General features: G+C 38.1%; 2 protein-coding genes across 8 annotated transcripts; one reads left to right on the plus strand and one right to left on the minus strand.

The window, feature by feature from the left end:
* Window positions 1–1578: 1578 nt before the first annotated feature.
* UQCC6 (ubiquinol-cytochrome c reductase complex assembly factor 6) lies at window positions 1579–3034 on the minus strand. 3 transcript variants are annotated; one of them, XM_074271425.1, is made up of 3 exons: window positions 2710–3034; window positions 2260–2405; window positions 1579–1939 (listed from the first exon to the last, which is right to left on the minus strand). In XM_074271425.1, the coding sequence occupies exons 2-3, from the start codon at window positions 2365–2367 to the stop codon at window positions 1841–1843; spliced, it is 207 nt and encodes a 68-aa protein (XP_074127526.1). In that variant the 5' UTR covers window positions 2368–2405; window positions 2710–3034; the 3' UTR covers window positions 1579–1840. The 3 variants fall into 3 exon arrangements, with proteins under 3 accessions (XP_074127526.1, XP_074127528.1, XP_074127527.1); XM_074271427.1 differs by having other exon boundaries at window positions 2950–2971; XM_074271426.1 differs by lacking the exon at window positions 2710–3034 and adding an exon at window positions 2543–2687.
* A 3494-nt stretch (window positions 3035–6528) lies between these two features.
* On the plus strand, window positions 6529–27987 carry TDG (thymine DNA glycosylase). Of its 5 annotated transcripts, none has more exons than XM_074271430.1 (11): window positions 6529–6760; window positions 7177–7247; window positions 13563–13705; window positions 17818–18053; window positions 19548–19617; window positions 21645–21780; window positions 22423–22505; window positions 22592–22686; window positions 24077–24248; window positions 24928–25056; window positions 25735–27987. In XM_074271430.1, exons 3-11 carry the CDS (start codon window positions 13612–13614, stop codon window positions 25875–25877), a joined length of 1158 nt encoding a protein of 385 aa, XP_074127531.1. In that variant the 5' UTR covers window positions 6529–6760; window positions 7177–7247; window positions 13563–13611; the 3' UTR covers window positions 25878–27987. The 5 variants fall into 5 exon arrangements, with proteins under 5 accessions (XP_074127531.1, XP_074127529.1, XP_074127532.1 ...); XM_074271431.1 differs by having other exon boundaries at window positions 6544–6760; window positions 17821–18053; XM_074271428.1 differs by lacking the exon at window positions 7177–7247 and having other exon boundaries at window positions 6542–6760.
* The last annotated feature ends 11 nt before the right edge of the window (window positions 27988–27998 follow it).

Raw genomic sequence — 27998 nt, forward strand, 5'->3', positions numbered from 1 at the left:
CTTCAACAATGAAATGATTCAGACCAGTTCCAATGATCTTGTGACAAAGGTCATCTACACCAGAGAGGACTATGGGAACTGAATGTGGATCACAACATAGCATTTTCACTTTTTGTTGTTTGTTCAAATTTTGTTTTCTTCCTCATTTTTCCTTTTTTGATTTTTCTTGTGCAGTGTTAGGACTATTAGGTGAGAACTCAGGTTGTCTGGACAATGACAAGGTGAGAATTCAGGTTGTTAGGTAAGAACTCAAGTTGACTTGATTAGAGGAGCAAGTCAATCTGAGTTCTCACCTAACAACCTGAATTCTCACCTTGTCATTGTCCAGACAACCTGAGTTCTCACCTAGTAATCCTAACAGTGCAGCAACATAATTGTCTATTTTGAGCTTAACATATATCTTTACCATGTTTAACATATAATGGATTACTTGATATATAGGGAAGGGAGTGAGGGGAAAGGGGAAAAATTGGAATATAAGGTTTAGCAAGAGTTAATAATGCTGAACAATTATCTGTGCATGTTTTAAAAAGCTTTAATAAAAAGTTCTTAGAAAAATAAGTTGTCATACTTTAACATATTTAACATGTATTGGTCAACCTGCCATCTGGGGGAAGGGGTGGGGAGAAGGAAGGGAAAATTGGAACAAAAGGTTTTGCAATTGTCAATTCTGGGAAAATTATCTATGCATAAAATTTTTGTCAAAATTAAATAAAATTTTAAAAAATAATAAAGTGACATTTTATGTTCAATGCAAAAAAAAAAAAAAAAAAGGAAAAGTGAAAGGACCCATGACCTCCTTTCATGGGCCTCCCCATAATTTCAGTTTTTCAAGTTTTCAACCTCAATTCTTCACACACTCTTATCCCCCACAATCTAACTGGCTGCAAAAAGCCTTGCTGACACTACCTCCTCACCAGCCACCTTTTACTGACTCCTCAAGCCAGAGCAGCTAAAATATCGAAGAGGTCTCTTGGTCGTCAGGCTCCATTCTCTCCCCTCTCCATTGCATCCTCCATTCAGCTGCCAAAGTGATCTTTGTAAAGTCCCTACCTGCCCATGCTGCTGTGCTCCAGAAACTTCAATGTCTTCTCGTTGCTAATGAGATAAAGTACAAATTCCTGTTTGCCAGCCTAAGCTTTTTGCAATCTAACTAGTTAACAGGGGCAGTGCCCTGATATCCAGGAAATATTGAGTCAGAAGGTCTTCTGCCAGTTGCATAAGTGCTCTACACAGAATCCATTAAAAAAACAAAAACAATGAGTAAACAAGAGATTGAATGATGATGGGTTGCAATCTGCACCAATGAAGGGGCTATCTCATCAAAAGTTCATGACTATACTCCTGTACTAAAATAATTTATAAAGGGCTTTCTGAGTTATCTCATTTGTCCCATCACCCAGTGAGGTAAATGCTACTGTCATCTTCACTTTACAGATAAAGAAATTGAGATTGAGAGATTAAGTAATAACTACTCAATACATACATTCCTCTTTTTGTTCTCTGTATATTGAAATGTTTGTTGATTTAAGTTCATAATCAAAAAAGAAATTCTTTTACAAAATCAACACTAAGAAGTCGATACAAGAGTTTTAATTCCAAGTGGTTTACATGTAATTTACAACATACCCAGGACCAAATGAAATAGCTCCCACACTACATTACAAAGCCTGAGGAGAGTTCACTCAAACAATTCTAAGATCACGCTTGTCAAACCATAATTATGGCTGAATTTATTAAGGTTCCTGGAGTATCCCTAGTGCATCTGGACAAGCAAAATGACTGTCTGTAAACATAAAAAGGGAGTAGAAGTCCTCGAGGACAACGCTGACGCTTCAGATCACTGCTGCTGGGAAATCTGATCTTGCTCTTCTTTGGCTTTCAGCCCCAGAAGCTCTGTTTTGAGTTCACCCCGTTTCGGGGGGATTTCGGGGATACTCTGAAAAAAAACCATAGACATCAATGCCGAGCTTCAGATTACAAAGACAATGCTTTGTGCGTATCACGGACACCCAGAGATTAGTACCAGAGATTAGTACAGTGGCTAGCACATAGTAGGGGTTTAATAAAGGTTGGTTGTCTCTCCCTTTAGACTGGGGAGCTCCTTGACAGTTGGGGATTTTTTTGGATCCCCAGTACTGGGCACATAGTAGGTATTTCATAAATGCTTTTTGACAGACTTTTATATACCACCTCATCAGCGCCAAGGGTTTAGAAGGTGATTTTTAAAAATGAATTGGGCAGGGGAGCCTCACTCACCAGATCAGGTAGATAGTACCTGTGCACCACTTCGGCCCCCGCCAGCATGGCCGCCATGCTGGCTGCCACCATTTTCAGGTATGCGGGCCACGATGTGCCAGCGGGCATATCAAGATGGGGGAGCTGGGGCCCTTGAGGGCTGGAACCTGCAGAAATAATAAACAGTAAGATGCAAACCACTGGGGTCTTGACCTGTACTCACTTTCTATCAGTCCAACAATTAATAATCAGGCAGTAAGAGCCTACTAAGTGCTAAGTACAGAGTTAAGTAACGGATGCTTGCCAGAATTACGCGCCCGTTGGTTTTTGGAACGCAGCTGAGGGTGGGGGGGGGGTGGGCTGGAAGGTCAAGGTCAGCCCAACTGCCTTCAGGGCTCGCTTCCACAGCCTTTCCCAGGCCCCCTGCCAGGCTGTCAGTAACGTGTGTTCTAGTTTAAACCCGCAACTCACAAGCAAAACCTCGAGACCAGCTGCGCACCAAGCTGGAGCCAGAGCAGCAGCGCGCGCTCCCTGGGCAGTAGGTCTGGGGCTACGTGCGCACCCCCGAGGCGTCAGTCCTGGCAGGAGGTCCCGGGGCTGCGCGAGCACCTTCACTGGGACTCGGTGCAGCCGGTGCAAGCCCGGGCCGGGGCTGCGCACGCGATCACTTAACTGTCAGCCCCGCGCGCGCCCGGTCTATAGGAGGCGTACCAGGGCAACGAGTAGCCTGCCCCAAGCCAGGGTTCCCCAGGCCCCGAAGAGCGCCAGGCCGCTAGAATCGCAATCAGGGGCGGGCCCAGCGGCTGCTGCTTCCGCTTCCGCCTAGATGGACACACACGTGGACCACACCCCCGCAGGAAAACCGCGGCCTGAGCTGGCGGCTCTGTGGGGGATTTGGACACATCCCCTCCCCCTGGCGCTTTTCTAGTATTCAATCCTTTTCAGTTGTGCCCACCTCTTCGGGACCCCATTTGGGGCTCTGTCGGCAATGTCACTGGGGCGGTTTGCCATTTCTTTGGACAGATAAGTAAACTGAGGCAAATGGGCTTAAGTGACATGCCCAGGGACACACAGTAAGTGTCTTGAGACTAAATCTGAAATGAGACCTTCCTGACTCCAGGCCTGGCGCGCTAATACCCCATCTTATTTATAAATATATATAATATAATAAACTTATAAATATATAAATATAATAAACTTATTTAACCGTCCACCCGTCTTCTTCTGAAGCCCTTCCACAAGAGTGGCGATCCCACAATAATTTAACCCCAAATTGCATTTTTGACACTTCTACCCATGCTCCTTACTCTGCCTTCAGAGGCCACAAGCGTGGCTACGGGGCTGTCCTCCAGGCTAAATATTCCCCCGCCTCCACACACACACACTCCTTCAGCTGACTGTAGAGGTCCTCCACAATCCGCCCTACCCAATTTTTTTTATTGGAGTTAAGTGACTTGCCCAGGGTCACACAGCCAGGAGGTGTTAAGTGTCTGAGGCCAGAGTTGATGGCTTCTGGGATGGTGCTCTATTCACTACACCAACTAGCTGCCCCTGCCCTGCCCATTTCTTGTCACTTTCTGATGTAGCAATAGATCCTTGAGCTGAGCTCCTTAGAACAAAAAGCCTATTTGTTTAATACTCTGGTGCCTAGTGGAAAGTGATTAATCACAGCTCCCAGCAGGATGCAGGAGCAAAACTGGAAACTTTGGGAAAAGACAGAGATCCTGGTCTTCTGGCTCCCAGCTTCCAGAAAAGGACTGTTTGATTCCAGTCTCCTCAGGTCCCCAAAGAAAGAGAACGATCCTTGGAAGAAGACCTAGCTCTTTAATCCCATCCCCGTCTCCAGCTTGCCAGACGGGAGGCTTTTTGGAAATTTCCTGTTGATTTCTATCTCTTGGTTGAGCTAAGATGTCTCATTTCCATTGAGAAGGCTTGTTCACTGTCTATATCGTCGGCTGTGTTCTCACCTGCATAAATCCCATGATTTTTGTTTGTTATTGACTTGAATAAATGGGTTTACTTGCTGTTTGCTACATATGGCTTTTGTGAAATTGGCATTTGGTGGGGAATCAAGCCTTCGATATAGAGTTTGAAACACTCCCCAGTTATGCGATGGTAATTAGGAGGTCAGCTTGAAATTAAACATTTTCTCTGGGGCAACAATATTTAGATGGAGCATGTACATAAAATTCTAGCCTAGACCAACAATATTTAAATGGAGGATATATATATATAATTCTAGCCTAGACCATATTTATTTATTTATTTATTTATTTATTCATTTATATGTAGATATAGATATAAAATTCTAGCCTAGAATTCTTTCTCTGAAGACAACAAATTGGCCAGCCTATGGCCCCAAGAAACTTCCTGCTTTCCTTCTTGGTAGAAATCAAAGTCTCCTTTGATTGTTTTTACCATTCATTAAAAAAAAAAAAAAAATCCAAATTCTCCAGTGTATCAATTACACATATGAAATCATTAGAAAAATGGGGGAAGACTCTAGAGATATCTGTTTACACTTTTCTTGAAGCTATTTTAGACAAATCCATGACTACACATATAACCAATGGGTGTAAACATAACACAAAATTATGTGATAAAATGGTAAACATGAAGAAAACCTTGAGTTCACATCCTATATCAAACATATACTAGCTGTGTGACCCAAGGCACATTACTTAACTTCATTCAGCCTCAATTTCCTTATTTGTAAAATGAGGATTATAAGAGCATCTAATTGCTCTTGTTTGTTGTGAAGATCAAATGAAATAACATGTGAAGTATATTATAAACCTTAAAACATTGTAAAAATGCTATTTTCCCCCACAGATAAACATAGTACTCCAAATGTAGCAAAATGCAGAGTATTACTTTCTTATTCTTGGAATAGATTTTTGGCTGTCACATCTCACTGATGACTCATATTAAACGTACGATTCACTAGAACACTAGACTCTTAAAAAAATACACACACACACACAGACACACACACTGCTCCCTTACAGCATCTTCCCTATCCTGTACTTATGAAATTGATTTTATGCCTTAATTTATCCCTATGAATTCCATTTTAGGAGATTCAGCCCAGATTGCTAGCCTGCCATCATCGGATTCTGACTCTGTTATGCATTCCAGTTCTCTGTAATTTACTAATCTGACGCATCTATCATCTATGTCTTTATGCAAATCATTAAGAAAAAAATGTTAAAACAAGATAAGATCAGGCATAGAATTCTGGAACAAACCTATGCACAAGTAAAGAAAGAACCACTACTCTGAGGCTGGCCATTCAATTAATTCTAAATCCATCAAAATGCATTATTTAATCTACATCTTCCCATCTTCTCCATAGAAACAGTATGAGATACATCATTAAATGTTTTGCTGATTTCGTATATGTAATTGATGCATTGCCTGCCTTTTCAAAGGGTGGGAGAGGGGATGGAGGAAGAGAGGATTTGGAATTAAAAAAAAAAAAAATTAAATGAATGGCAAAAATAAATGAAAAACCCAACAAATTCTTTGTCAAAGACGAGGTAAACTATAGCCGTGCATTGTCTTGCTCAACTGGTCTTGTAAGCTGTCAAAAAGAACATAGTTCAGGCTGGAATGACCTGTTCTGGATGACGCCATGCCTGTGAGAATTCCTCCTTTCTGCAGGACCTTTCTCGTTTCCCCGACAGTGGCACTAATTAACATTTTATTTATTATTGTTGTTAAGCCTCCTCACCAGTAAAATGACCGTTTTGGATTAGACATCCTCTTTAATGACCCTTCCAGCTCTTTCTTCCCATATTCATCTTCTGGGGACCTGTTTCTTCCCTATTAACTGATACGGTACGGTATATAGTGCTTTGCGCGATTTTAATTTAATTTATTTTTAATTTGGCATCGGCGAATTAGAAATTTAGCCGTAATACTTTAGATTATACCACTGCATGATACTAGCGGTTCCAAATACCCCAGTTTGCTCAGACTGCGTAGGCGCGCCCCGGGAGGGCTAGGTAACCAGGGCAACCAATCTCTGCTAGGATCCCACCTCTTGGCCCCGAGCAAACAGGTTCCTCACAGAGCTGCGGAGAGACGCTGACGTCACGCCCTTCCTCCTCTCTCCCCCTCCCTTTCCTTTTTCTCTTTCCCGAAAGCCCTTGAGGCAAAGCTACTGGGCAGACTATTTCAGCCCAGTTAGCCGATTGGCCAGCTCCTCGCACCACGTGCAAGACAAGGCGCTCGCGGATTGGCTGCTGGGTGCCGGAAGGAAGGATTAAAGAGTTTGACGGCGGCGGAGGGGAGGGAAAAAGAGAGGAGGTGGGACTCTCGGAGGCGGAGTAGAAGCTGAGGGTTCTCTGCTGAGCTTGTCGTCTTCTTCAATCCATCCATCCATCCGTCCATCCAGCTCTCCGTCCGTCCCGGCCTGTGACGGTCCCCTCCGGCTCGGCAGGGAAACACCAGCTCTTTGATCGAGAGGGCACCGTCGATCGGAAGGGCGGCGGGGAATGGAAGCCGACGACCCGAGCAGGTACGTCTCACGGCTTGGCGACTGAAGGGCTACTGCCCCCCACTCTCCAGCCCATACTACCCCCCCACCTCTCTCCCTCCCCCTCCCCTTTGTGGGCGCATGCGTATGAGAACTTTAAATGCCCCTCATCCTGGTACAAAGGCGGAGGCCGCGCGCGTGCGCAGACTCCTAGCCTTCCCTCTGGAACGTTGGAGTCTGGTCCCTTCCCCCCACATGCCCGCCCCCGCTTTTTTTTTCTCCTTTGGCCAGTTTTTATTAAAGCACCTATTGGGTGTTAGCCTCCATATTAAGCTCTGGAGAATGCGCAGACGAAATAAAGCTCGTGCAAAGACCTTCCCCACCCCCCTACGCCCCGATGCCTTCCCTCCGTGATTACTTGCAGTATCTCTAATATGTGCGTGTTGTCTCCCCATTAGACTCCAGGCTCTTTGAGGGCAGGTAGCAGTTTTGCGTTTCTTTGTGTCTCCAGCTCTTAGCGCAGTGCCCGGTACGTAGTTTTTCTAAAAAATCAAATTTAAGCCTCTAAATTAAGTTAAGCGTTTATATTCAATCTAAACTTAAATTTTAAAATTTATTTTAGCTTAAGCTTTTAAATTTAACTTTAGCCTTTTAAGTTCAATTTAAGTTTATCCTTAAATTTAACATAAGCTTTAAATATAAGACTCTAAAATTAATTTAATTAATTTTTTTAATATTAAATTTTAATTGAAGACAGCTAGGTGGCTCAGTGGGTCTGCAGGTGGGAAGATCTGGGTTCAGATGTGGTCTCTGACCCTGGGCAAGTCACTTAACCTTACTCACTGGAGAAGAAAATGCCAAACCACTTTGCCAAGAAAATTCCATGGATCGTATGGTCCATAGGGTCTCGAAGAGTCCGACAAGACTAAAACAAGAAGAAAATGTTAAATTTGATTTAATCTTAAAAATGATTATTGACCCAAAATAGTCCTTGCTCACCTATCTCTGGTTGTTCCAGATTTTTAACTAAGGAGAGTGGATAATAGCATCTACTTTATTAGGTGTAACTAGGAGAATCTTGGGAGAAATCAAATAATGGTTGTTCTAAAGGCCTTGGTGCTGCTTTAAATTTTAGTTGCTTAAAGCCTAAAAAGCTTGGAGCTATATTAAGGATTTTGGAACACCTTGAGTGAAAAGCACTTTGCAGACTTTAAAACATACAATTGCTAGCCTGGTAGAGATTAGAAAGGACCTGTGATCTTATTGTTAGTGGATTAGTAAACTGCCACCACCTAAGGCTCCCTGCAGCTTAAATTTCAAGTCTTTAGATAGTTGCCTGAGGATATTTACAACTTAACTGGCTCCCTTGGGACTTGACACCTTTATTGTTTTGAGATTGAATTTGAAACCCACTCTCACTGGAAGCTGGAGCCTTAAGTACTTCATCTTGTGCCTTGTGGGTGGGTATACAAGTAATAGATGAGAATATAGAAGATCCCTGGTTTTAGTTCTTGAGTGGTTTGAGTCTTGGCTGACTCTCTGTGGCCCCATTTGGGTTTTTCTTGACAAAGATACTGGAGTGATTTTCCATCTGTAGTTCATTTTACAGAGGAAACTGAGGTGAACAGGGTTAAATGACTTGTCCAGGGTCTCACATCTAGTAAGTAAATGAGGCTACATTTGAATTGGGGTTTTCCTGATCTAGGCCTGGTACTCTATCCACTTAACCACCTAGCTGCCCCACTCTTGATCTAAATGCCTGCCACTATACAAAGCGTTTGGGATTACAGTTAAGTGGGAGGAGGAGGTATTCAACCCCCTCTATTATTCTGTCCACTTAACACTGGCCTCCTTTCAATTTCCTGAAACTCCAACTTTTGCTTTTTGGCATTTTCCCTGGCTGCCCCTCCTGCATTAAACACTCTCCTTGCTGTGCCTCCCCAAAATGCCAGCCAGTAATTCTCACCTTCCATAGCAAGCCCTTTTAATTCTAGTTCCTTTCCTTTCCTTTGTAAATTATTAATGATTTATCCTGTACATGGCCTGAGTTATATATGAATATATATATAGGCACTTAATGGATGCTTAGTAAATCCTTATTTACTGATCAGGAAAGTACTTCCACAGGTGTCTTCAAAGCTTTTAACAAAGAAAACCACATTAGGACTCTGGGAACACGATGTTTTAGATAAAAGATGGCTCATAAGATGATCCTTGAAGGGAGGGAAGGAGGGAGGGCACCCCAGACAAAGGCCCAGCAGAGTTGGAGTGTTGGATCCAGACTATACTGTAGAGTGGGGAGAAGGGAGTGGTGTTTCATCAACCTGGAAAGATTGGGGCCAGATTGGGAAGGGACTGAAGTGTCCTACAAAGCAGTTTGGGCATGGTCAGTCCTCCTGCTTTACAAATAGCCTAGAATCATTGCTTTATTACAGACAGGAGACATAAAGAATATCACAAGAGAACTCTAGCTCTAGAGATGCAGGGGACTTCAGAAGTCATCCAGTCCAATCCTCTCATTATACAGTTGTATAAACCAAGGCTCAGATACTTTGACTTATTTTGCTTTCATGCAAGTGGTAAATAACAGAGACAGTATTTGAACCTAGTACTAGCATTGTTTCCAGGGTGAGTTGCAGCTCTATTCCTTAATAACTATTTGCCCAGGACAGAACTTCCCCCGACCCATCATTCATTCCTGCCAACTCTGATGGATTATTGTGAGGAAAGGCAACAGAAATTTGAGTGTCTGTAGTAGATGCAAATGTTCTGGGTTGGTTGTACTGGGATTTTTGTGTTAGAGCTGTTTGATAGTAATAACATTCAATGGGTTTTCTCTGATGCTTTAGTTTAGAAACCATCTTCATTTTCTTCTTCAGTGCATACTCATCCTGCATGACTTTTATCTGTTCTACCATCAATCTTTTTTTAAAAATAAGTTTTTATTGAAATTTTCTGTTTCTCATTTCCCCATAGCTATCTTATATTTCTTCTCTCTCCCAGAGATCCATCCCATATGACAAATATTTCAGATATATTGAAAAAGGCCAAAAATGTGTAAAAAAAACCTGTTCTCCTACCTCCATAGAGGGATAGGTTGGAGGGGTGAAGAGAAGTCCTGCTCCGATCTTTAATTTTGTTACATTTAGTTTTGATTTTTTTGACATGCGGTCATCTGTCGAAGTTACTGGGTAGATTGTTTTCTTGGCTCTGCTTATTTCAATCTATATCAGTTCATTAATAATCTTTTCTTGGTTCTCTGCTTGCATCATACACATCATTTCTTGCAACACAGTAATCTTCCATTACATTCACCACAATTTGTTTAGCTCTTCCCAAATTGATGGATATCTGCTTTGTTTCCATTTCTTAGCTTTCACAAAAAGTGCAATAAATATTTTGGAATAGATGGGGATTTTTTTTCTTATGAGTGATTTCTTGGTGTTTAAGCCAATTTAAGGAATTTCAAAAGGTATGGACCTTTTAGTCACTTTATTTGCATAATTCCAAATTGTTTAATTCCCATAATTTCCATAATTCCAAATTGTCAGAACCATTTCACAGCTCCACCAAAAATATATTAAAGTATGGGGTAAAACCTCAGTTATTTTGATGTGCATTTCTCTTATAATTAGTGATTTGGAGCATTCTTTCAGGTAGTTGTGAATACTTTGCAGTTCTCCTTTTGAGGGCTGTTTGGTTATATATTTTTTGACTATTGGGGAATGGACATTAAACTTTTTTATATTCATGCAAGTTAATTATTTTCTGTCTTAGATACCAAGATTCTATCAGAGAAATTTGTCACAAAGAATTTTTCTCATTCAGCCACTTCTGAATGCATTCACGTCTGTGCAGAAGCTTTTCAGTTTCAACTAATCAAAGTTATCTGTTTTATCTTTTGTCATTGCCTCTATCTCTTGTTTGGTTAAGAATACAAATCTTACCCATAACTGTGACAGATCCATAAATGTTTTATAAGGTCTCCGACCAATAGATGATATTTCTCTAGATCTCTAAACATTGTGTGGCGGTCAGTGCTGCTTGTGGCTTGTGAGATGGTGGTCCCTCTCTCTTGCTGAATGATTGGTTCAGGCTCTCCTATTTTCCTGTCCTGCATCTTTCTGGGGACATTTCTGTACCTTACTTCTCTTATCTACTTGATTAGTTGGTGATATTTGACGATCTGCCTATGCCCACTGTTCATTTCTTTGCATTTCCTATTCTCTCTCAGAGATGCTACCCAATGATGTAGAAATTGTGCCTAAAGAACACAGATAGGAGAAGCAGTTGGAGTAAATGAAGTGGACATTGAGGAATTCTTAAGAAAAAGTTTAAGATTAATTCTTATATCTGGAAGAGAAGTGGCTGTCAAAGTTTGGGGGGTGTAGGTGTCTCTTATTGCCAAAAGGTGATCTAGAGAATTTAATAACTAGTGACCCATCTGCCTTTCAGTATTCTCCACAAAGAGAAAACCTCTTCCTGGTGGGATTTCCTACCTGGTTTACCAGCAGTCCTGAGTTTGCTGACATCTACTGAATATTTATATCCTATTCCTTACCACAGATGATTGAAGCAGTGTGATGCAGTGGGGAAAGGACTGTATTTGGAGTTATAGTATCTGATTTCAATCCACCTCCAATATTTATTAGCTTTTTGATCATGGGCAAATTACTTACTGTCGCTGAGCCTCAGTTTTCTAATCTGTAAATTGAAAGGATTGGAGTAGGTGATTTCTAAAAAGCTTGGAAGCCTATCTAGGGTCAAATAAAATAGCACCATCATCTTATTGTCCATCTTCCATTAATGTTGTACTCAGCTGCCTCATTTTGGCCTAGACATAATCCCCAGTTCTCTGAAACTGAACCTTTGGATTATGAGTTGTAGGGGATCCTGTGAAGTTGGAAAGAATTTTGAGTATGATCTAGTAATATACTTTGTGTAAGTACCTTAGGAAATCCAGAGTTTAGATGAGAAAGTTAAGATTTAGAGATAGGTGGTAATAAGGAGCAGATCCAAGGACTGAATGAAGAAATGTACTTATATGCATCTCATATAGAACTATAAAATATTAGTGCTGGAAAAGCTTTTGGAGCCTGGCTATTCCAAACCTTTTTATTTCATCAATAAGTCAGCAGAGATCTCCTGTTAAGTGATGTGCCACAACCAGATAGTGATAGAACTGGAACAAAATCCATCTTTCCTTACTCCTATCCAATTGCGTTTTTCCAATACACTGAGATTTACTGTTCAGGATGTTGTCATGGAAGTCAAAGAATATTCAATTATATTTGGTATACTTGCTCAGCTCTTAAAATTTTAACTCTTTCACTTAAAGTTTAAACTTTTAGAGAATTTTTCAAAATTGGTTTTGAAAGCAAGGCTTGTAATGCTAAGAACTTAATCTATAATTTATAGAAAACTGAATTCAGGACTTCATTGCTAGGTATGGGTTAAATCATATAGCTTTGTTAACTTAGAATTTCAGGAATTCTTCTCTTAATTATTGAAGTTCAGTTAACAGTAGTATCTGCTTATTTCCTCCAAATGAAAACTATACAGTGCTTATATTGAAGCACTTGCACTGGTATATATAAAAATATCATTTATGATATATATATGACATAATGACTAATTGAAAAAGGAGTAATGTAACCCAGACAGTAGTCAGTTATGGCCCCTTTCATGTCAGAGAGAGGGTAGGGGAACTACTACAACAGAAGGTTGTATTCACTGTCAGATGAAGTCACTATTGTATAACGCTTTATAATGTTTTTTCTTTGTCACAAATTAGGATTCAATCTGAAGGTGAGAATAAAATAACTGATATAAAGACCAAAAGGCCTAAATAAAATATATTTAAAATAAAATAATGAATGAGAAATATATTGGAAACTAACGGTAATATTTAAAATTTTTATCTTTAAATTTCTTGAACCCAGCCTTTTTGTTTAATGTCATATAGTTAATAGAAGTTAGGAAGGCATCAGTTGAAAATAATTTTGTAGTGAATTCTTTTGCAAAAATTAATAATTTAATAATATGAATAATTACTTCTTATTAAATCATTCTTAAGTTTGAATTTTCATTTTTCAGGTTGTCCTAAATGGGGCATACCTGTGCCAGTAACCTGCAAGAACAAATTGGGATGTTTTGAGGGAACAATGGTAATTCCTTTCCAAGGTTTTACCCTCAGTGATTATAAATACATTTTAAACATCTCTTGTTTAATAAACATCAGTTCACTGTCAGGTTTTTTTCTTTTTTTTTCTTCAGATTCAGCCTTCAAAAGTCTTAGCCACTAGAAAACCAGTCTTGAAGTTTAGGTGTGCTATTGTCACCACACAGTTGAACAGCTAAGCCTAGGAGAGCTAGCAGCAATTCTTAAATATTTCCTTTTTTTTTTTTTTTTAAACAGGGCTTTTTAATCACTTATACAGAACATATTGATAATAAAAAAAGTTAATGTTTGTGTAGAGACTAACCTATAACAGTGTTACATCACTTATCAGAACTTTTTTTCTGCTAGTATGATTAAATATTGAAATTGATTGAATGTTGCGGTTATAGATATCTTTAACATTATGGTAGTTACTCAGATCTGCCTTGAAATGTAAATGTCTCTTTCTTTGAAGTCTGTGGCTATTGTTAACTTTTTGGGTCTTTCTAGCTGTGGGATTCTGTGATATTTCTAGACCATCTCCATATTCCTCAAGTATTCTTATTGAAACATATGTAAATTCTGGATATGAAATGGCATGCTAAGGTCTCATTTTACAACTTCATATTTAATGAAACAGTTTGTAACATTATAATGAAAGCATATTCTCTTACTCTCTTTAAGATATTATTTTGAGCAATTTCAAGCATTTTACCAGTTTCCGTATTATCCAATGATGGCTGCACCTCCCACCATGGAGTTTATGAATGAACAACCAGCTCTGCCAGAAATCCCACTCCCAACCTTTGAGCCGGAACCTATTCAAGGTAATTTTGGAATTAATTAAGTAAGATTTTAATTAATCAGTCTTTTTTATTTCTAGAAAACATGTAATTAATTGCTCTTTATAGGTGTTCTTCACTCTGTCTATCTTTCCTTTAGACTTCACCCTTCAATTTTTCATGCAAGTCTTTCCATGTTTTTTCTAAAATAGCTAGCCATCATTTTTTATAGCACAATAATATTCCATCACAATTATATGTGACAACTTGTTCAATCATTCAAGCATTCCTTCATTTTCCAGCTCTTTGCCATCAGGGAGAGCTGCTATAGATATATTTTTTTTCCTTTTTCCCTAATCTCCTTGGGAAACAGACCTAATTAGTGGTATTGCTGGGTCAGTCCATATAGATTTATAACTCTTTGGGCATAATTGCAGATTGTTCTCCAAAATGGTCAGATCTGTTTAGAGTTTCACTAACAATAAAATTAGTGTCTCAATTTTTCCAAATCCCCTCCAACATTTTATTTTATCCAATCTGAAAGATGTAAGATAATGTCTAAAAGTTGTTTTCATTTGCATTTCTCTAATCAGTAGTGCTTTAGGATATTTGTTAATATGACTAACTATAGTTTAAATTTTTTCATTGAAAAACTGCCTCTTCATCTACATTGATCATTTATCAACTGAGGAATGACTCATATTCTTATAAATTTGATAAAGTTCTTTATCCAAGAAACTATCCATATATTTTCTGTTTTCCCTCTAATGTTGCTTTTGTTGGGTTTATTGTACAAACACTTTCTAATTTAATGTAATTAAAATTAACCATTTTACACCTCACAATCTTCCAGAATTTACTTTTAAATTGAAAAACATTTTAAATTTCATAAAAGAATCAGAGGAGGATCTACAGTGAGCTATATGGATATGCTTTGTAGTGCATTTATGGGGAAACTTAGACAAAAATCATATATGATAGAGGTGTGTGTATGTGTGTGTGTTTTGTTAGCAGTATCAATGAAAGTAAAAATCAAAATATCAAGATGACTATATACATTGATAATATAATTTATCTTAAAACTTTTTAAAATTAAATTTTAGTACAGAAGTGAAAGTGTTTTGCTTTATTTTTTTAAATACAAAAGCCACTAATCCTTAGAAGAAAAATCAGTCAACAGCCACATGGATTCAAAACAAAACAAAATCAACAATACACACTTGAAATTGATTTAGATATGCCTATTTTGTGGTTTTTTTCCCTTTTAATTTTTGGAGAGACATATTGTTCTTTCCTTTTGCTACTTAGGTTAAAAATGGAACTTAGAACTCTCTTCAGTAACTACATCAGGTAGTACAATCCTGCTTCTAAAAGGACAAATATATTTTAAAGAAGATGCTGATAAGCTGGAGGATGTACAGAAAATGACAAGCAGAGTGGTGGAGGGTCTCAACTTTGTGCTCAAGGAGCTGCTAGTGCTTAATGTGAAGCAGAAAGCTTGATGCTCCCATTGAAAAGCTTAAATGTGTCAGTAGTTCTAAAGAACTGATGTGACATAAGTATAAACTGTCTGTCAATGATAGTACTTCAAAAATGGGATGGGCAGCAGGATCCTGCTCTCCTGAGACCTCTAACAGAAATGGGGAGCCACTACTGAAGTCTTTGGCAGAGAAGATTTTTGTAGAAGAATAAATTAAATTTAACTCAGTACTAGCTGTGTGACTCTGGGCAAGTCACTTAATCCTAATTGCCTCATACTCACCCTCCCAAAAAAAAGAATGAATTGATATTCTTTTGAGAATATTGCCTTGGCTCTGATACTCACTAGTTATGTAATAATGGGTAAGTTTCTTAGCTTCTCCAAAGATTCCAAGTTTCTCATCTATAAAAAAATTGTTGAATTTTGATAGCTGCTAATGTCTTTTCTAATTCTAAATCTATGATCCTCTGAGTCTTTCCAAACCTGACATTATATAACAATAATTTAGCCCAAAACATTATATACAATTTTATTTTACATCATATGTAATCTTATATGCAAGGATTTTTTTTAATGGTTATTGAAAGTTAAGAAAGAAGTGTTTTTGAAATACTTTCTTTTTCTCAATTCTTAGTGAGAGAAAACGTTTATACTTTCTGCTCTGGAAAGTAAGAGGTATCCAGTTTTATCTACTAGAGGGGGAAAAAAATTCAGCACAATATCTCCACCCTGTGGCCTTTTAGAATATGGTGGCTATTTAAGGTTAATGTATTTTGAAATTGTGTTTCAAATGCAGTTACCTCTTGCTTGCTTTGCAGACTTATCCAATTAAGCCAAGGGCAGGAGTATTGCTATCCTTAATGTAATGGCTATAAGCATAGCAATTAAGCATTTAAAAAAAAAAAAAAAAAAAAAAAACACTGGAAAATTAGAGTATGTAACAATGGTTATTGAGCTGGCCTCATGGTCAGAAAAATCTAAATTCAAGTCCTGCTTCTGACACATGGAAAGAGTGACCCTGAGTATACTAGGCAACTTTCTAAGACTACAAGATGGCAGAACATTTGCTGATCTGTATTGTTAGGAGGAATTTTTACACTAAGAATATCCTATATTTATGAAACCATAGGTTTAGAACAAAAGAAATGTATCAGACATGTTATTTATAAATTCCTGAACTGGATATATTCTTATTTGAACTGGATAAAAGAAGCCTCGTTTAGGATTCAATTATTTCAAGCAAAATAAGCCATAGGAAGCTAACCCCAATTTAAAAAAAAAAAAAGTCACCACAGAATTTAGAAATATCAATTAAAAAGCAAACTGGTAGGATTTTGCAGAGCTTGAGCTCTAGGCACTAGAAGAAAACTTTAGTAAAGATCTGAATGTTGGATTTCTAGTCTTAGGCAATATGGTACAGTAAAAAGAACAGTGGACTTAGAGTTGAGGAACCTGAGACCAAAGCCCAGGTATGAAGTTTATTACTGGGGTTACCATGAGCAAGTCATTTAATCCCATTTGGTGTCAATCTCCTCATATATGAAATGAGAAAGTGTCTTCCAACTCGATTTATAATTTCACATATTGTTTAACTTTAGGATGTTAGTGGGTTAAATTCACCCATAAAAGGAAGCATGCTAGATGAATGAAAAAACAGAATCCAACAATTTGCTGCATATGAGAATATACATAAGACATAAAGACAAAAGTACAGAATTTTTCAAAATTGGCGCTAAAACAAAATCGATTTATGTCAAGAATTGCAGTCATGATTTAAGTTAAAACAACAGTAAAAATAAATGATAGATGAATTTAGAAGAATCACATAGGATAAGATGGCATGAGATTACAATTCTATTAAGGTAATATGTTTTTAAATGTTGACATGGGAAAATTCTTTCAAGTTTTCAGTAGATCATCCAGTAATTTACTTGCCTTTTGTAGTATCATATTTTCCTGGAATTATCAGGAAAGGAGATCATGTTCTAAAGAAGTGAATTAGCCTACTAACTTAAGTTTACTTGCTTACTACTCATGACAAAAAAAATTAACTTTCTGATGGGAAATCTTTCTTTAAAATAAGTTTTAACTTTTCTATCAAGTTTGTTGGATCAAAATATTTCTTGAGGATTCAGGCTTATTACTATGAACCAAGCAAATACCTGTTGTTTCCAGATGCTATTATGCTGCTAGGCTCTGGGGGTGGAGGTACAGAAATGAGATATTCCTAACCTTCCAGGAGCTTGTGTTTTGTTGGCCAGATATATCATGATCACAGAGAAGAGAATTCAATGTATATCCTCAGTAGACATGGAGATTTGTAAGGAATGGGGCCCCCTGACAACAGAGAGTTGCCTCCAGATGCTAAATGTATTGTGTTCCTTGCTCAGATCACCATTTCATGAGGGGACCAGGCCATACTCACTTTACTCTTGCCTTACTTTCTGGCCTTCTCTAATCTTGTACATAAGTGGTATAAGGTGATTGTGCTAAATCTTCAATATATTGGCTCTTAGGGCTTTTGATGGATTCCTGTTATTAGGCCTCTAGCCTAAGTTATTGCTATTTTAAAGTATGTAAGGACTTAATGAAGAGCCTATATATGGTGAGCACTGAATACTGTACATCTGTGATAAAAAGCCAGTTAGCTACAACCTAAGTAATTCCAATGTTTCAGAAGAAAAAGGAAGAAAAAGAAGAACCAGATCATCGGATCCAAAAAAGCCAGAGCCGAAAAAACCTGCTGCATCCCCCAGAGCACCCAGGGCAGCCAAATCCAAGGGGAAACAAGAAAAAATTACTGATACTTTCAAAGTGAAAAGGAAAGTGGATCGTTTTAATGGGGTTTCAGAAGCTGAACTTCTGACCAAGACTCTGCCTGATATTTTGGCCTTCAACCTGGACATTGTCATTGTAAGTTAGCATCATCATAAAACTTTTCATAGCAGACTGAGTTTTGTCAGTGGATTATTTGTGATTTACAGGTCTTTTTTTAAGAGGCTATGGTACTTCAATGGAAAGATTCATTTCTGAGTGTCCTTTCTGGGAATTCTAAGTATCTGGGCTGCTGAAAGTTACATTGCAAAAGGCCACTCATCTCTTAATGTCCAATTTTCTTTTTGAGAAAAAGTTTCACTACCAAAAGAGTTAAAAGATAAGAGAACAAAACATAAATATTGACCAAAGTGATCCAAGCAGTTCCCTTTCAGCCTCATTCCCCTTCTGATTTTGCTTTCTCACCCTGATTTACCACCTTTTGACCACATTTCCTAATATATTCCTGATGTCTCACTTCTTGCCTTTGAGGGTAAGTTGATCAAAATGTAACAGCACAAAGTGGGATGAGCATTGAGCAGTCAAGTAAGGGCTGCTCATTGAAGCTGATGTTAAATTTAAGTTCATGGCCCCATTTCTTCATTTTTTTCCTATCATTTGATTTTGGGATTTGTTACGGCATTTATGTTGGGATTTTGTAAACCTTTAGAAAATATTTTATGAAATATGATACACTGGTGAAAAGTAGTTTTCCTTCTATAGTATTTTGTGGTCAACAAAGCCTTTTCCTCTCAAGAAGCCCTGTGAAGGTTTTTTTGTTTTGTTTTTTTTTAATTTCTATTTTACTGACAAGAACTTGAACAGGATTTGATGGGGGTCTTCTAATGCCACATCCAGTGCTCTTTCCCAACAAATGATGCTGTATTCTAAAAAGCAGTTAGGGTTAAGGGACTTGTCTAGGGTCATACAGCTAGTATATGTCAGTTATTTGAGGTTAGATTTGAATTCAAGTCCTCCTGACTCCAGGACCAGTGCTCTATCCACGGTACCACCTAATTACCTCTGAGTTCTTTTTTGATCATCATTTCTTTGAACTTTTCTGGGCCACATTGTACAGAAATTTGTATCTTTTATGCATTTTTATTTAAATACCTTGAATTTTTTTTTAAAGGTCGCTAGGGGTTAGCCATTAACTCAGAGTGTCAGACAGTTGTCCCACAACATTCATAATGTACTCTTACCAGGTTAAAATAATAATTGGGAAACATTTAACAAAATCTATATAGTAGATTACATTACATTTTAAAAACTAAGACATTATGCAGCCCATATGCTTTCTTACATATGATTCCCATTTCTATTTGCATTTAACCTCATGTTTAGCTGAAATATGGTGCAATTGACCCAAATTAAAAAAAAAAAAAAATTAAGACAAATGTTTTTTTTTTCTAAAATGAAATTAAGATTAGGAAATTATTTAAAAGCATATATTATTAATCAAATTTACTTACATTTGTCTTTTAACTAGATAATTGTACAAATGAAGAATCAGAAATTGATTGTTATTCCACCTATCCCACCCAGATCACATCTTGGTATCTCTTAAAATTTTGAACTGTCTTGCTTTTCTAGATTGGCATAAACCCAGGACTAATGGCAGCTTACAAAGGACATCATTACCCAGGACCTGGAAACCATTTTTGTGAGTTTTCTTAGTTTATCGTTATTGTTGATTGTCATTAATTTTTTAGTTAGATGATTCTTTCTTTGTCTCAGACTGGCATGGTGTGGGCACTGAGGTTTGTAAGAGTATAGTAGGCCAGTTTTGCCAGGCTAGAAAGAATCAGCTCTCTGAGGGATTGTGTCTGCTGTGCCAGAGCAGCTGGATTAATATAAAGGGACTCATCACTAGTGGAAAGGAGGTAAGGGAAGTTCCACTAGGCAATAGCCTAGGAGGGGGAACTTTGATAAGCCATAAAATTGGTAAAAATACCAACCAGCCCCTCCCTCTGCTTCTAGAGCAAAAGTAGTGAGTAGTGAAGGTAGGGCAAAGGGCTCTAAAGCCATAGGGCCTGGGAATGTCTACAGAGAGCTATTTCTGCTGGATATTTAGGCTTAATGTGTTATTTCTGTCAGTAACCAGAGAGTTAATTATAGGACATAAGTGCTAACCCATATCCATATTGACATTGTGAGTCAAAACAAAATACATGACCGAGTTTTGCGGAACATAGTTATTTCCTAGAGGCAGATATAGGTCGGGGTCAAAATGGCAGCCTAGCAGGAAGAAATACAGCCAAGTTCCTCTATCAAAATTCCTCCACAGAGATCTTGGACTTGTCATTTCATAGGGTTAGGGGACTCTCCATGTGAAAACTTCCTCCACTGATTCTTGTCTGCAGCTCAGAGCCTTCTGGAGTACACACGTCATCACCTACTTCTTAGGTATTAAAGGCAGGATTTAAACCTCGAGACCTGTGACACCTCACCTCTAAAGTAATAAAATTACAGTTCACATCCAAGGACTACACATAGATCCCATGTGATCCAACTTGTCTTTATCTTTGGTATTTGGAGGGGACGTGCTGGTATATCTATTAGCATGAAGGCAAACTAATAGATGGATTAGGCCATCACGTTTCCAAACATAATTATTTAATGCTGGAGTAGTTACAAAAACCCTCATGATGTTCCAATCACAAGTGCCTTACAAGGGCCAGATTCGGTTCACACTGTGGTTACAGGGCCTTACAAGCATTAGCTCTATAATATCCACTAAGAAGTATGAAGCCACAAAGGATAAATGCACTGGTGTCTGTCTCCTCACCCAGTTGACTAAATGTACAGATATACCTGAGGCCATTCTAAAAACCTCATTTGTGAAGAATTCTGGTCATCTTATTCTGGAATATAAAGGAACTTTAACACCTTCTAGTCTAGTTTTCAGTTATAACATAACAGACTTCTTTTTGTTAGACTAGGGTTACAGGTTGATTGAATGAGTAATAAATAACATTTATTCAGTATTTGCTGTGGGTAAAGCACCATCCTCAGGATTGGGGACACAAATAAAGCCAAGTAGTTCCTGCTTGTCAGGAGCTCGCTTTATAAATTGGGAGACAGGTGGAAGATTTCAGCTGTAAGGCCTATACTCCTTAGGGTACAGTGGGACAAGTAAATGGACCTCTTCTCTAATATCATTTCTCCTGATACTATGATATCCATAGCTGATGTAGAACCCAGGACTTTGGTGGTGAAAATTTCCTTTTCTCCCTCTGCTGGCTGTGACTGGCTAAAGCCCCAGGAGAAGTGGTCCTCAGACTGCATCTTCATAGGATGGTTCATGACTGAGGGCACTGGGCTGGGAGTCTTGATATTCCCAAGGCTACTGGGGTCAGGGTCCTCTGGGCTGTCACCACCAAGGTCTGAAAGGTCATGGTGATGCTGGTGATGGCTCAATCTGCCTAGCACTTGTTGCCTCAGTTAGCTTGTATATTCTCTGTGTAGCAGGCAGTTAATGAAAAAAGGCTGCTCTTATTGCCCTGTAAAAATCTGCTAGTAGTAGTCTACTTATGAGTGAGAAGATGTTTAATGATGTTTTTGTTTTCTTGCTATCTCTTCTAAAGAATGGAATGTGGAAGGGAGAATATAAATTCTCCATACCAGAAAACCTTTCATCTTAAAGTTAAAAATCACACGTTATTCCCCCCCCCTACTCTTTTGTTATAGGGAAATGTCTCTTTATGTCTGGACTGAGTGAGGTCCAGTTAAATCATATGGATGACCATACTTTGCCAGGAAAGTATGGTATCGGCTTTACAAATATGGTGGAGAGGACTACTCCGGGCAGCAAGGATCTTTCAAGGTAGAGTAGTGGGTAGTAAGCAATGATTTTTATTCTGTAAAATAACCTGGTCGGTTATAATTATCTTCTCCTTGTCCTCCACTTTCTACTTGCTTATGTTATCTCTATTGTTTTTGTTTGTTTTAATAACAATAGCTTCCAAATAGATGCAAAGATAATTTTCAGTATTTGCTCTCATAAAACCTTGTGTTCCAAATTTTTCTCTTTTCTTTCCCCCCCATCCTTCTAGTAATCCAATATAGGCTAAACATATGAGATTCTTCTAAACATATTTCTATATTTATCATGCTGCACAAGAAAAATCATATCAAAAAGGAAAAAAATAAGAAAAAAAACAAGCAAGCAAATAACAATAACAAAAAGGTGAAAATATTAGGTTGTGATCCACATTCAATCCCCAGAATTCTCTTTCTGGATGCAGGTGGCTCTCTCCATCACAAGTCTATTGGAAGTGGCCTGAATCACCACATTGTTGAAAAGAACCAAATTAATCAGTTGATTCATTATGTTGTTTTAAAATTATAATGTTGTTACTGTTTTTTTTATTTTTTTGTTTTTGTTTTTTTTGGTTATAAAGATTGGTTAAGATAACATTATTGTATTATATTGTCATCTCTTGATGGTTTTGTTATTTCTTTTTAGTAAAGAGTTTCGAGAAGGAGGGCGTATTTTGGTGCAGAAATTACAGAAATACCAACCTCGAATAGCGGTTTTCAATGGAAAATGTAAGCTTTTTCTATGCACTTGAGCTAACCTTCTGTTGATGTTGTTTCTACAGTTCTATATTTCAGTATGGTTTGTTTCATTTTAGGTATTTATGAAATTTTCAGCAAGGAAGTTTTTGGAGTAAAAGTTAAGAAGTTGGAATTTGGACTTCAGCCTCATAAGGTTCCTGATACAGAAACTGTAAGTTCCCTAAACTGCATTTGTTAGCAAATTAATTATGCATGGAAATGAAAGATGGATGGTCAAGTTAGCCTTTCTCTTTTCTCTAAGTCATGATGATGAGAAGAAAAATAGCACATTGGTCCAGATAAAGGCTACCCTTTTAAGATGTGATCTCTTTGAAAGAAAAAAAAATTAGATGTACTGTAATAACATTAAAAGAGACCCAGTTCTTATTTTATATAATCTGTATTTTAGGGAAGAAATAGTTTGACTGATAATTGGTTGAATATGGTACTTGAGATTATTTTGCTCAATAGTTTATTTGACCTAAGTCTATGAATGTAGACATTTGTTTGATAGAAAGGTTGAAACATATTTGTCAAATTCAAGCATATTATCTTGACAAAGTTTTTTAAAAATAGAGTAAAATTATTTTGATAATAGAAATATATTTTTTCAAATGAAAGGGAAATTAGTAGTCCCAAATAGTTGTATTTTATAAATCCATTTATCCTGCAAATTTTTATCAGGTATATATATACTCTACAATGCTGGAAATATTTGTTGTTCAGTCATTTTCACTTGTATTCGATTCTCTGTGACCCCAGTTGGAGATTTCTCGGCAAAGAGAAATGGTTTGCCATTTCCTTCTCCAGCTTATTTCACAGATGAGGAAACTGAGATAAACAGGGTACCCAGGGGCACACAGCTGGTAATTATCTGAGGCCAGATTTAAATCAGGATGATGAGACGTCTTGATTTCAGGCTCAGCACTCTGCACCTAGCTGCCCCAAGGGAAGATAGAAATACAAATAAACCCTGCTCCCTGTTTGACTATAGAAATTAAGGACTTCTCAGATCAAACAAATACATAATTATATGCCTACCCTGAATAAGTGATTTCACTAATAATGGATTCATTTTTATAGCTGTTAGATAAATTTTGTGATCTATTTGCAGGGAAATGCCTAATTCACGTTATTTCTTTTAACAGTTTCACTCCCAGCTATTTTTTCATTGGGTGTACACACACACACGCCTAATTCACGTTATTTCTTTTAACAGTTTCACTCCCAGCTACTTTTTCATTGGGTGTGCGCGCACACACACACACACACACACACACACACACACACCTCTCTCTCTCCTTCCTGAGGACAAAGGCGTATCTGTAACTCTTCCACATAGTGGGAGCTTAATAAATGCTTGCTTGATCTGACTTGGCTTTATGGCAAGCACCTCTGCTAGGAGCCAGGAGCCCTGAATTCTAGGATCTTTTCCCTCCAGCCTGGTTCAGGGGGGAGATCCCTTGGTCACTCTGGGCCTTGAAGATTGGGGTTGTGAGGGTCTGTGGCTAGGCCAATCCTATTCCTTCTCACTCTAAACATTTCCTTTTTTCTTATTGTAGCTCTGCTATGTCATGCCATCCTCCAGTGCGAGATGTGCTCAGTTCCCACGGGCACAAGATAAAGTTCATTATTATATCAAACTGAGAGACTTGAGAGACCAGTTGAAAGGCATTGTACCTAACTCAGATGTACAGGAGGTGCAGTATTCATTTGATCTGCAGCTTGCCCAAGGTACGTGGTGGCCTTATACATGGAGGTAGTCGTCATGCCAGCTCATGCCCATTTCTGTTAGGAAGGTTTTGTCTCTTTCTGTTGCCCTTACCTCCCTCTTCCCAGGCCTTCAACTCTTTCAGATACTCCTAAAACAGGGGGTCATTACTGCTTTGCCTTTTGGGATCATTGCTATCTCATGAAGCCTAAGGATGCTGCCCTTAAAACAATGGTTCTGGGTTTTTTAAATGCATAAAATAGAATATATAGGGAAACAAAATAAAGCAATTGTAGTAAAACATTATTATTAAAAGGTTTAAAGAACATATTCACAGATTCTAGGTTAAGAATCTCTATCCTAGAGAGGTTGTTGTTGATTTTTGTTTTTTTAATGTAGTGGGAGGGATGGGGTGGGGATGAAGAAATGCTTTAAGAAATGTAATAACCTATTTTTAAAATTACATATAAAGTATCCAGCCGTCTTGGAAGTTATTTTTTTTGCCTGTGCTTATAAAGTACCACATTTGGAATCGGCCTCCAAATAACCATTATAGGCAAAGATGTTTGAGGTTTTCACAAATGTTCTATGGTTATCTACAAAGATGATTTACTGAGTAACCATTTTAACGTCTAACTTGCACCAGTAACCGTTTTCAAAATAATGTTGAGAAGGAGTTTTAATTTGTTTTTCTTCTTACAGAGGATGCCAAGAAGATGGCTGTTAAGGAAGAAAAGTATGATCCGGGCTATGAGGCAGCATATGGAGGTGCTTACTGTGAAAAGGCATGTGATGTCGATCCGCCGTGTGCCTTCTCTTTGGATGGAACAGGTAGTGAGGCTTCCCTTCCCTGCACATGTGTGCACACCCAATGAAAAAAGGTAGCTGGGAGTGAAACTGTTAAAAGAAACAACGTTTAAAAAAAAAAAGAAAACAACAAAGTCCTGTTGTTTTCCCGGCTATGATAACATCATCATCTTTACAATTTTGAGGAGGAAATGGGGCATAGTGCAGAAAATACAGAACTTGGGACCAGGAATCCCTAGTGTACATATACATCCAGCACTGAGTAGCTCTGTGACCCCGGCAGTCTCCCTCTGTGTCTCAAGCAGACTCTTAAATGGGCTGCAGAATTTGTTCTCCAGGAGTCTTCTTGCCCTCTCTTGGACAAATGGCAGTTCTCTTGTGTTACTGTAAATGATTGGGTTAGCAATGGCAGAGACGGACTCATTAATTTAATGTGTAATTGGGGTGGGGGGGGGGAGATTTCTTCTCAATTACCATAATGTAGTATGACATGTTAATAGTTTCTTACCCTGAAGAATTTCAAAAATGATTCTATTTTCAAAGATTTAAAAATGTAATTCCAGCTTATAACAGCAACTCTGGTAAATCCTGTTCCCAGAAAACTCTTGGCCATTTTACCCATTCTCCTTTAAAGACCTTTACCTTTATCATCTCAATCTTTTAGACAATAAACTAACAATAATTTTTTTTTCTTCCTGTTAGGAACAAATAACATAGCCTTATGCGGAGAACCAACTTTCGGGGACATTATAAATGATCAGTGGATGACGCAGTCATTTACAGACCAGATTCTGCCTTCCTTCAGTCCCTTTGGGACCCTAGAGCAAGAAGGCGGCTGTGTGTGAGGACGGCCTCTCGGAGCTCTTGCTACATCCTGCAGTTTTAATGCAGCTGTCTAGAAGGATGCTTCAGTTGACTAACTGAAGCATTTTAGTAGAACTTTACTTCTGTCATTATTTTCTGATAGCCCATTTGTGTGGTAGAATTAATCGTTATGAACTAGATAGTTTGAAAACAAACGTAGATTCTTTTGTATGTGAGTTTTTATATTTAACGTATGTTATTGTTTACAGTTTTTTGACAAACTGTAGTCTCATTTTTGAAGAAATTATTTCTTTTGGGAGTTGCTTGTAGTGTGTGCTTTTTTTTTTTTTTTTTTTTAAATAGCCTGTATATTTATACTTCTTTCTTAAATCTGCATATGGCAAGAAATTCCAGAGTCCTTCTTATGCCTGAAAAGCACATCATGTGCATGATTGTCACGGGTACAGACATAAATGTGTCATAATTCACATGTGAACATGAGATTCCTCACCTGATGTCCGTGGAGCACGTGCTTTGGGATTTGGGCGTTTTCTGGTGTGCTGATGGGGAAATCCTAAATCATTTCTTTCCTCAAAGTGACCCCTTCCCCACGTGACCAGCGGTTGGCTTTTCTTGGTGAGGAAGTCTCCTGGGTCCAGGCTGCAAGTCAGAACCAGCCAGCTTCCCTTCACAGAAGGCTAGCCACTGGCCACCCCCTCAGAACCGGCCCGCACACGTCAGCTCGGAGAATGCAGGCAGGTCGTGGGAAATCATGTTCTCAATGGTTCGTTTGTCACTTGGCAGATTTTTTACTTGTGTGGAAGAGCAGAGATACAAAGTTGGGAGGCAATGACCTTTCTGTCTGGGTGCCTGCCTCTGCTCTCCATGTCGTGAATGGTGGAGTGAAGTGTTACTCAAAACACTGTTTTGAGGAGGTCCATATAGGTGCTTTTCATACTTGAAACGTGCATAAAATGTGGTGTCTAATAGAATATGATTTCCCCTACTGGTCCTATCTAATAAGCCAGTACTTTTCATTCCCTATCTCCACCATAATTCCTTTCTTTTGCAAGAAAGTCTATTGGTTAGGGTCTACGAAAAGGATATTTTGATGCTTTATCTTGTGATTTCCTAGTATGTAGTGTTCATGTTGGTCCATATGACCCATAATTATTTCATCATGTTACACCCATTCATCAGTGCCATTTTATTAAATTCTGACCTGGTCAGAATGCTGAAATCATGGAAAGTCAGAACTGGAAGAGACCTTGGAGAGGTCTACTAGTTCAGCTCCTTAATTTTCTTGTGGGGAAACTGAGACCCAATGAGTTAAAGTGTTAATGGCAAAAGTAGGACAAGATCCTTGTGCCCTTACCCCCAATTCAGTGCTCTTACACACCACGCTTTTATATTCAGATAGTCTCTGTGGCTTTTTAAATATGAAATATTTATGATGGTTTATAGATGTTGTTTTCAGGGAGTCATGTGGCTTAACCCTCTCTTTGTAATAGCTGTTTAAAAATCTTATCTTTGTGAAAAATCCTGTTGCTTTTATTCTTGCTGTGGACTGTGGTGGAAACTTTCTCCTTTTCCCCTTAAACTGTGTGAAAAATCTTTGTTCTTTGTTATTTAAAATGATGTACTGTATTACCGTTTACATGGATATTTTCTTGCAGGTGCTCACAAGTGCCTTGCATCAGGGATTAGTAGGAATCAATTCTATTTTCACAAGAATCATGTAAAGCATGTGATTAGGTACCACTATAGTATGTAACTATTGTAACTTTACAATAGTTTTGTATTTAATTTAAAGGGGAGGGAAATACAGTCTTTGGATTTTGTCATACACCTGCTAGAGAAGTGAGTATTGGAAATATCGAACCACATGATACAACATTTTCATGGAAAACGGGAAATCAGTAGTGGTTGTTAAATTGTCTTATCTATCATGGTCTGGAACTTTTCCATTAAATAGTAATGGAAAAGGTTTTAAATTCTTTTGAAAGTTTGCCAATTTTGACAATAAAAATATAGGTGTTCCATATCTTTGTTATCTTCCTGTTGTGTGGGATTTTAACATTTTATTCCCTTTGTTGTATCTTCGGTTTTAGTCAGAAACTCTCTACTTAATTAAAAATATATTAAATGATACTTTACTGTCC

This window comes from Sminthopsis crassicaudata, chromosome 5 (genome assembly GCF_048593235.1).
Source record: "Sminthopsis crassicaudata isolate SCR6 chromosome 5, ASM4859323v1, whole genome shotgun sequence".
In the NCBI taxonomy this organism is placed as follows: domain Eukaryota; kingdom Metazoa; phylum Chordata; class Mammalia; order Dasyuromorphia; family Dasyuridae; genus Sminthopsis; species Sminthopsis crassicaudata.

Bases quoted from the DNA above. Each gene is read 5' to 3' on its own strand.
- TDG (XM_074271428.1), top strand. From the start codon at position 6,738: ATGGAAGCCGACGACCCGAGCAG. The intron at 6,761-13,562 runs GTACGTCTCACG...ACTCTCTTTAAG, and splicing joins GAAGCCGACGACCCGAGCAG to ATATTATTTTGAGCAATTTC. The intron at 18,054-19,547 runs GTAAGTTAGCAT...TTGCTTTTCTAG, and splicing joins TCAACCTGGACATTGTCATT to ATTGGCATAAACCCAGGACT.
- UQCC6 (XM_074271425.1), bottom strand. From the start codon at position 2,367: ATGCCCGCTGGCACATCGTGGCCCGCATACCTGAAAATGGTGGCAGCC. The intron at 1,940-2,259 runs GTGAGTGAGGCT...GTTTTTTTTCAG, and splicing joins GGTACTATCTACCTGATCTG to AGTATCCCCGAAATCCCCCC.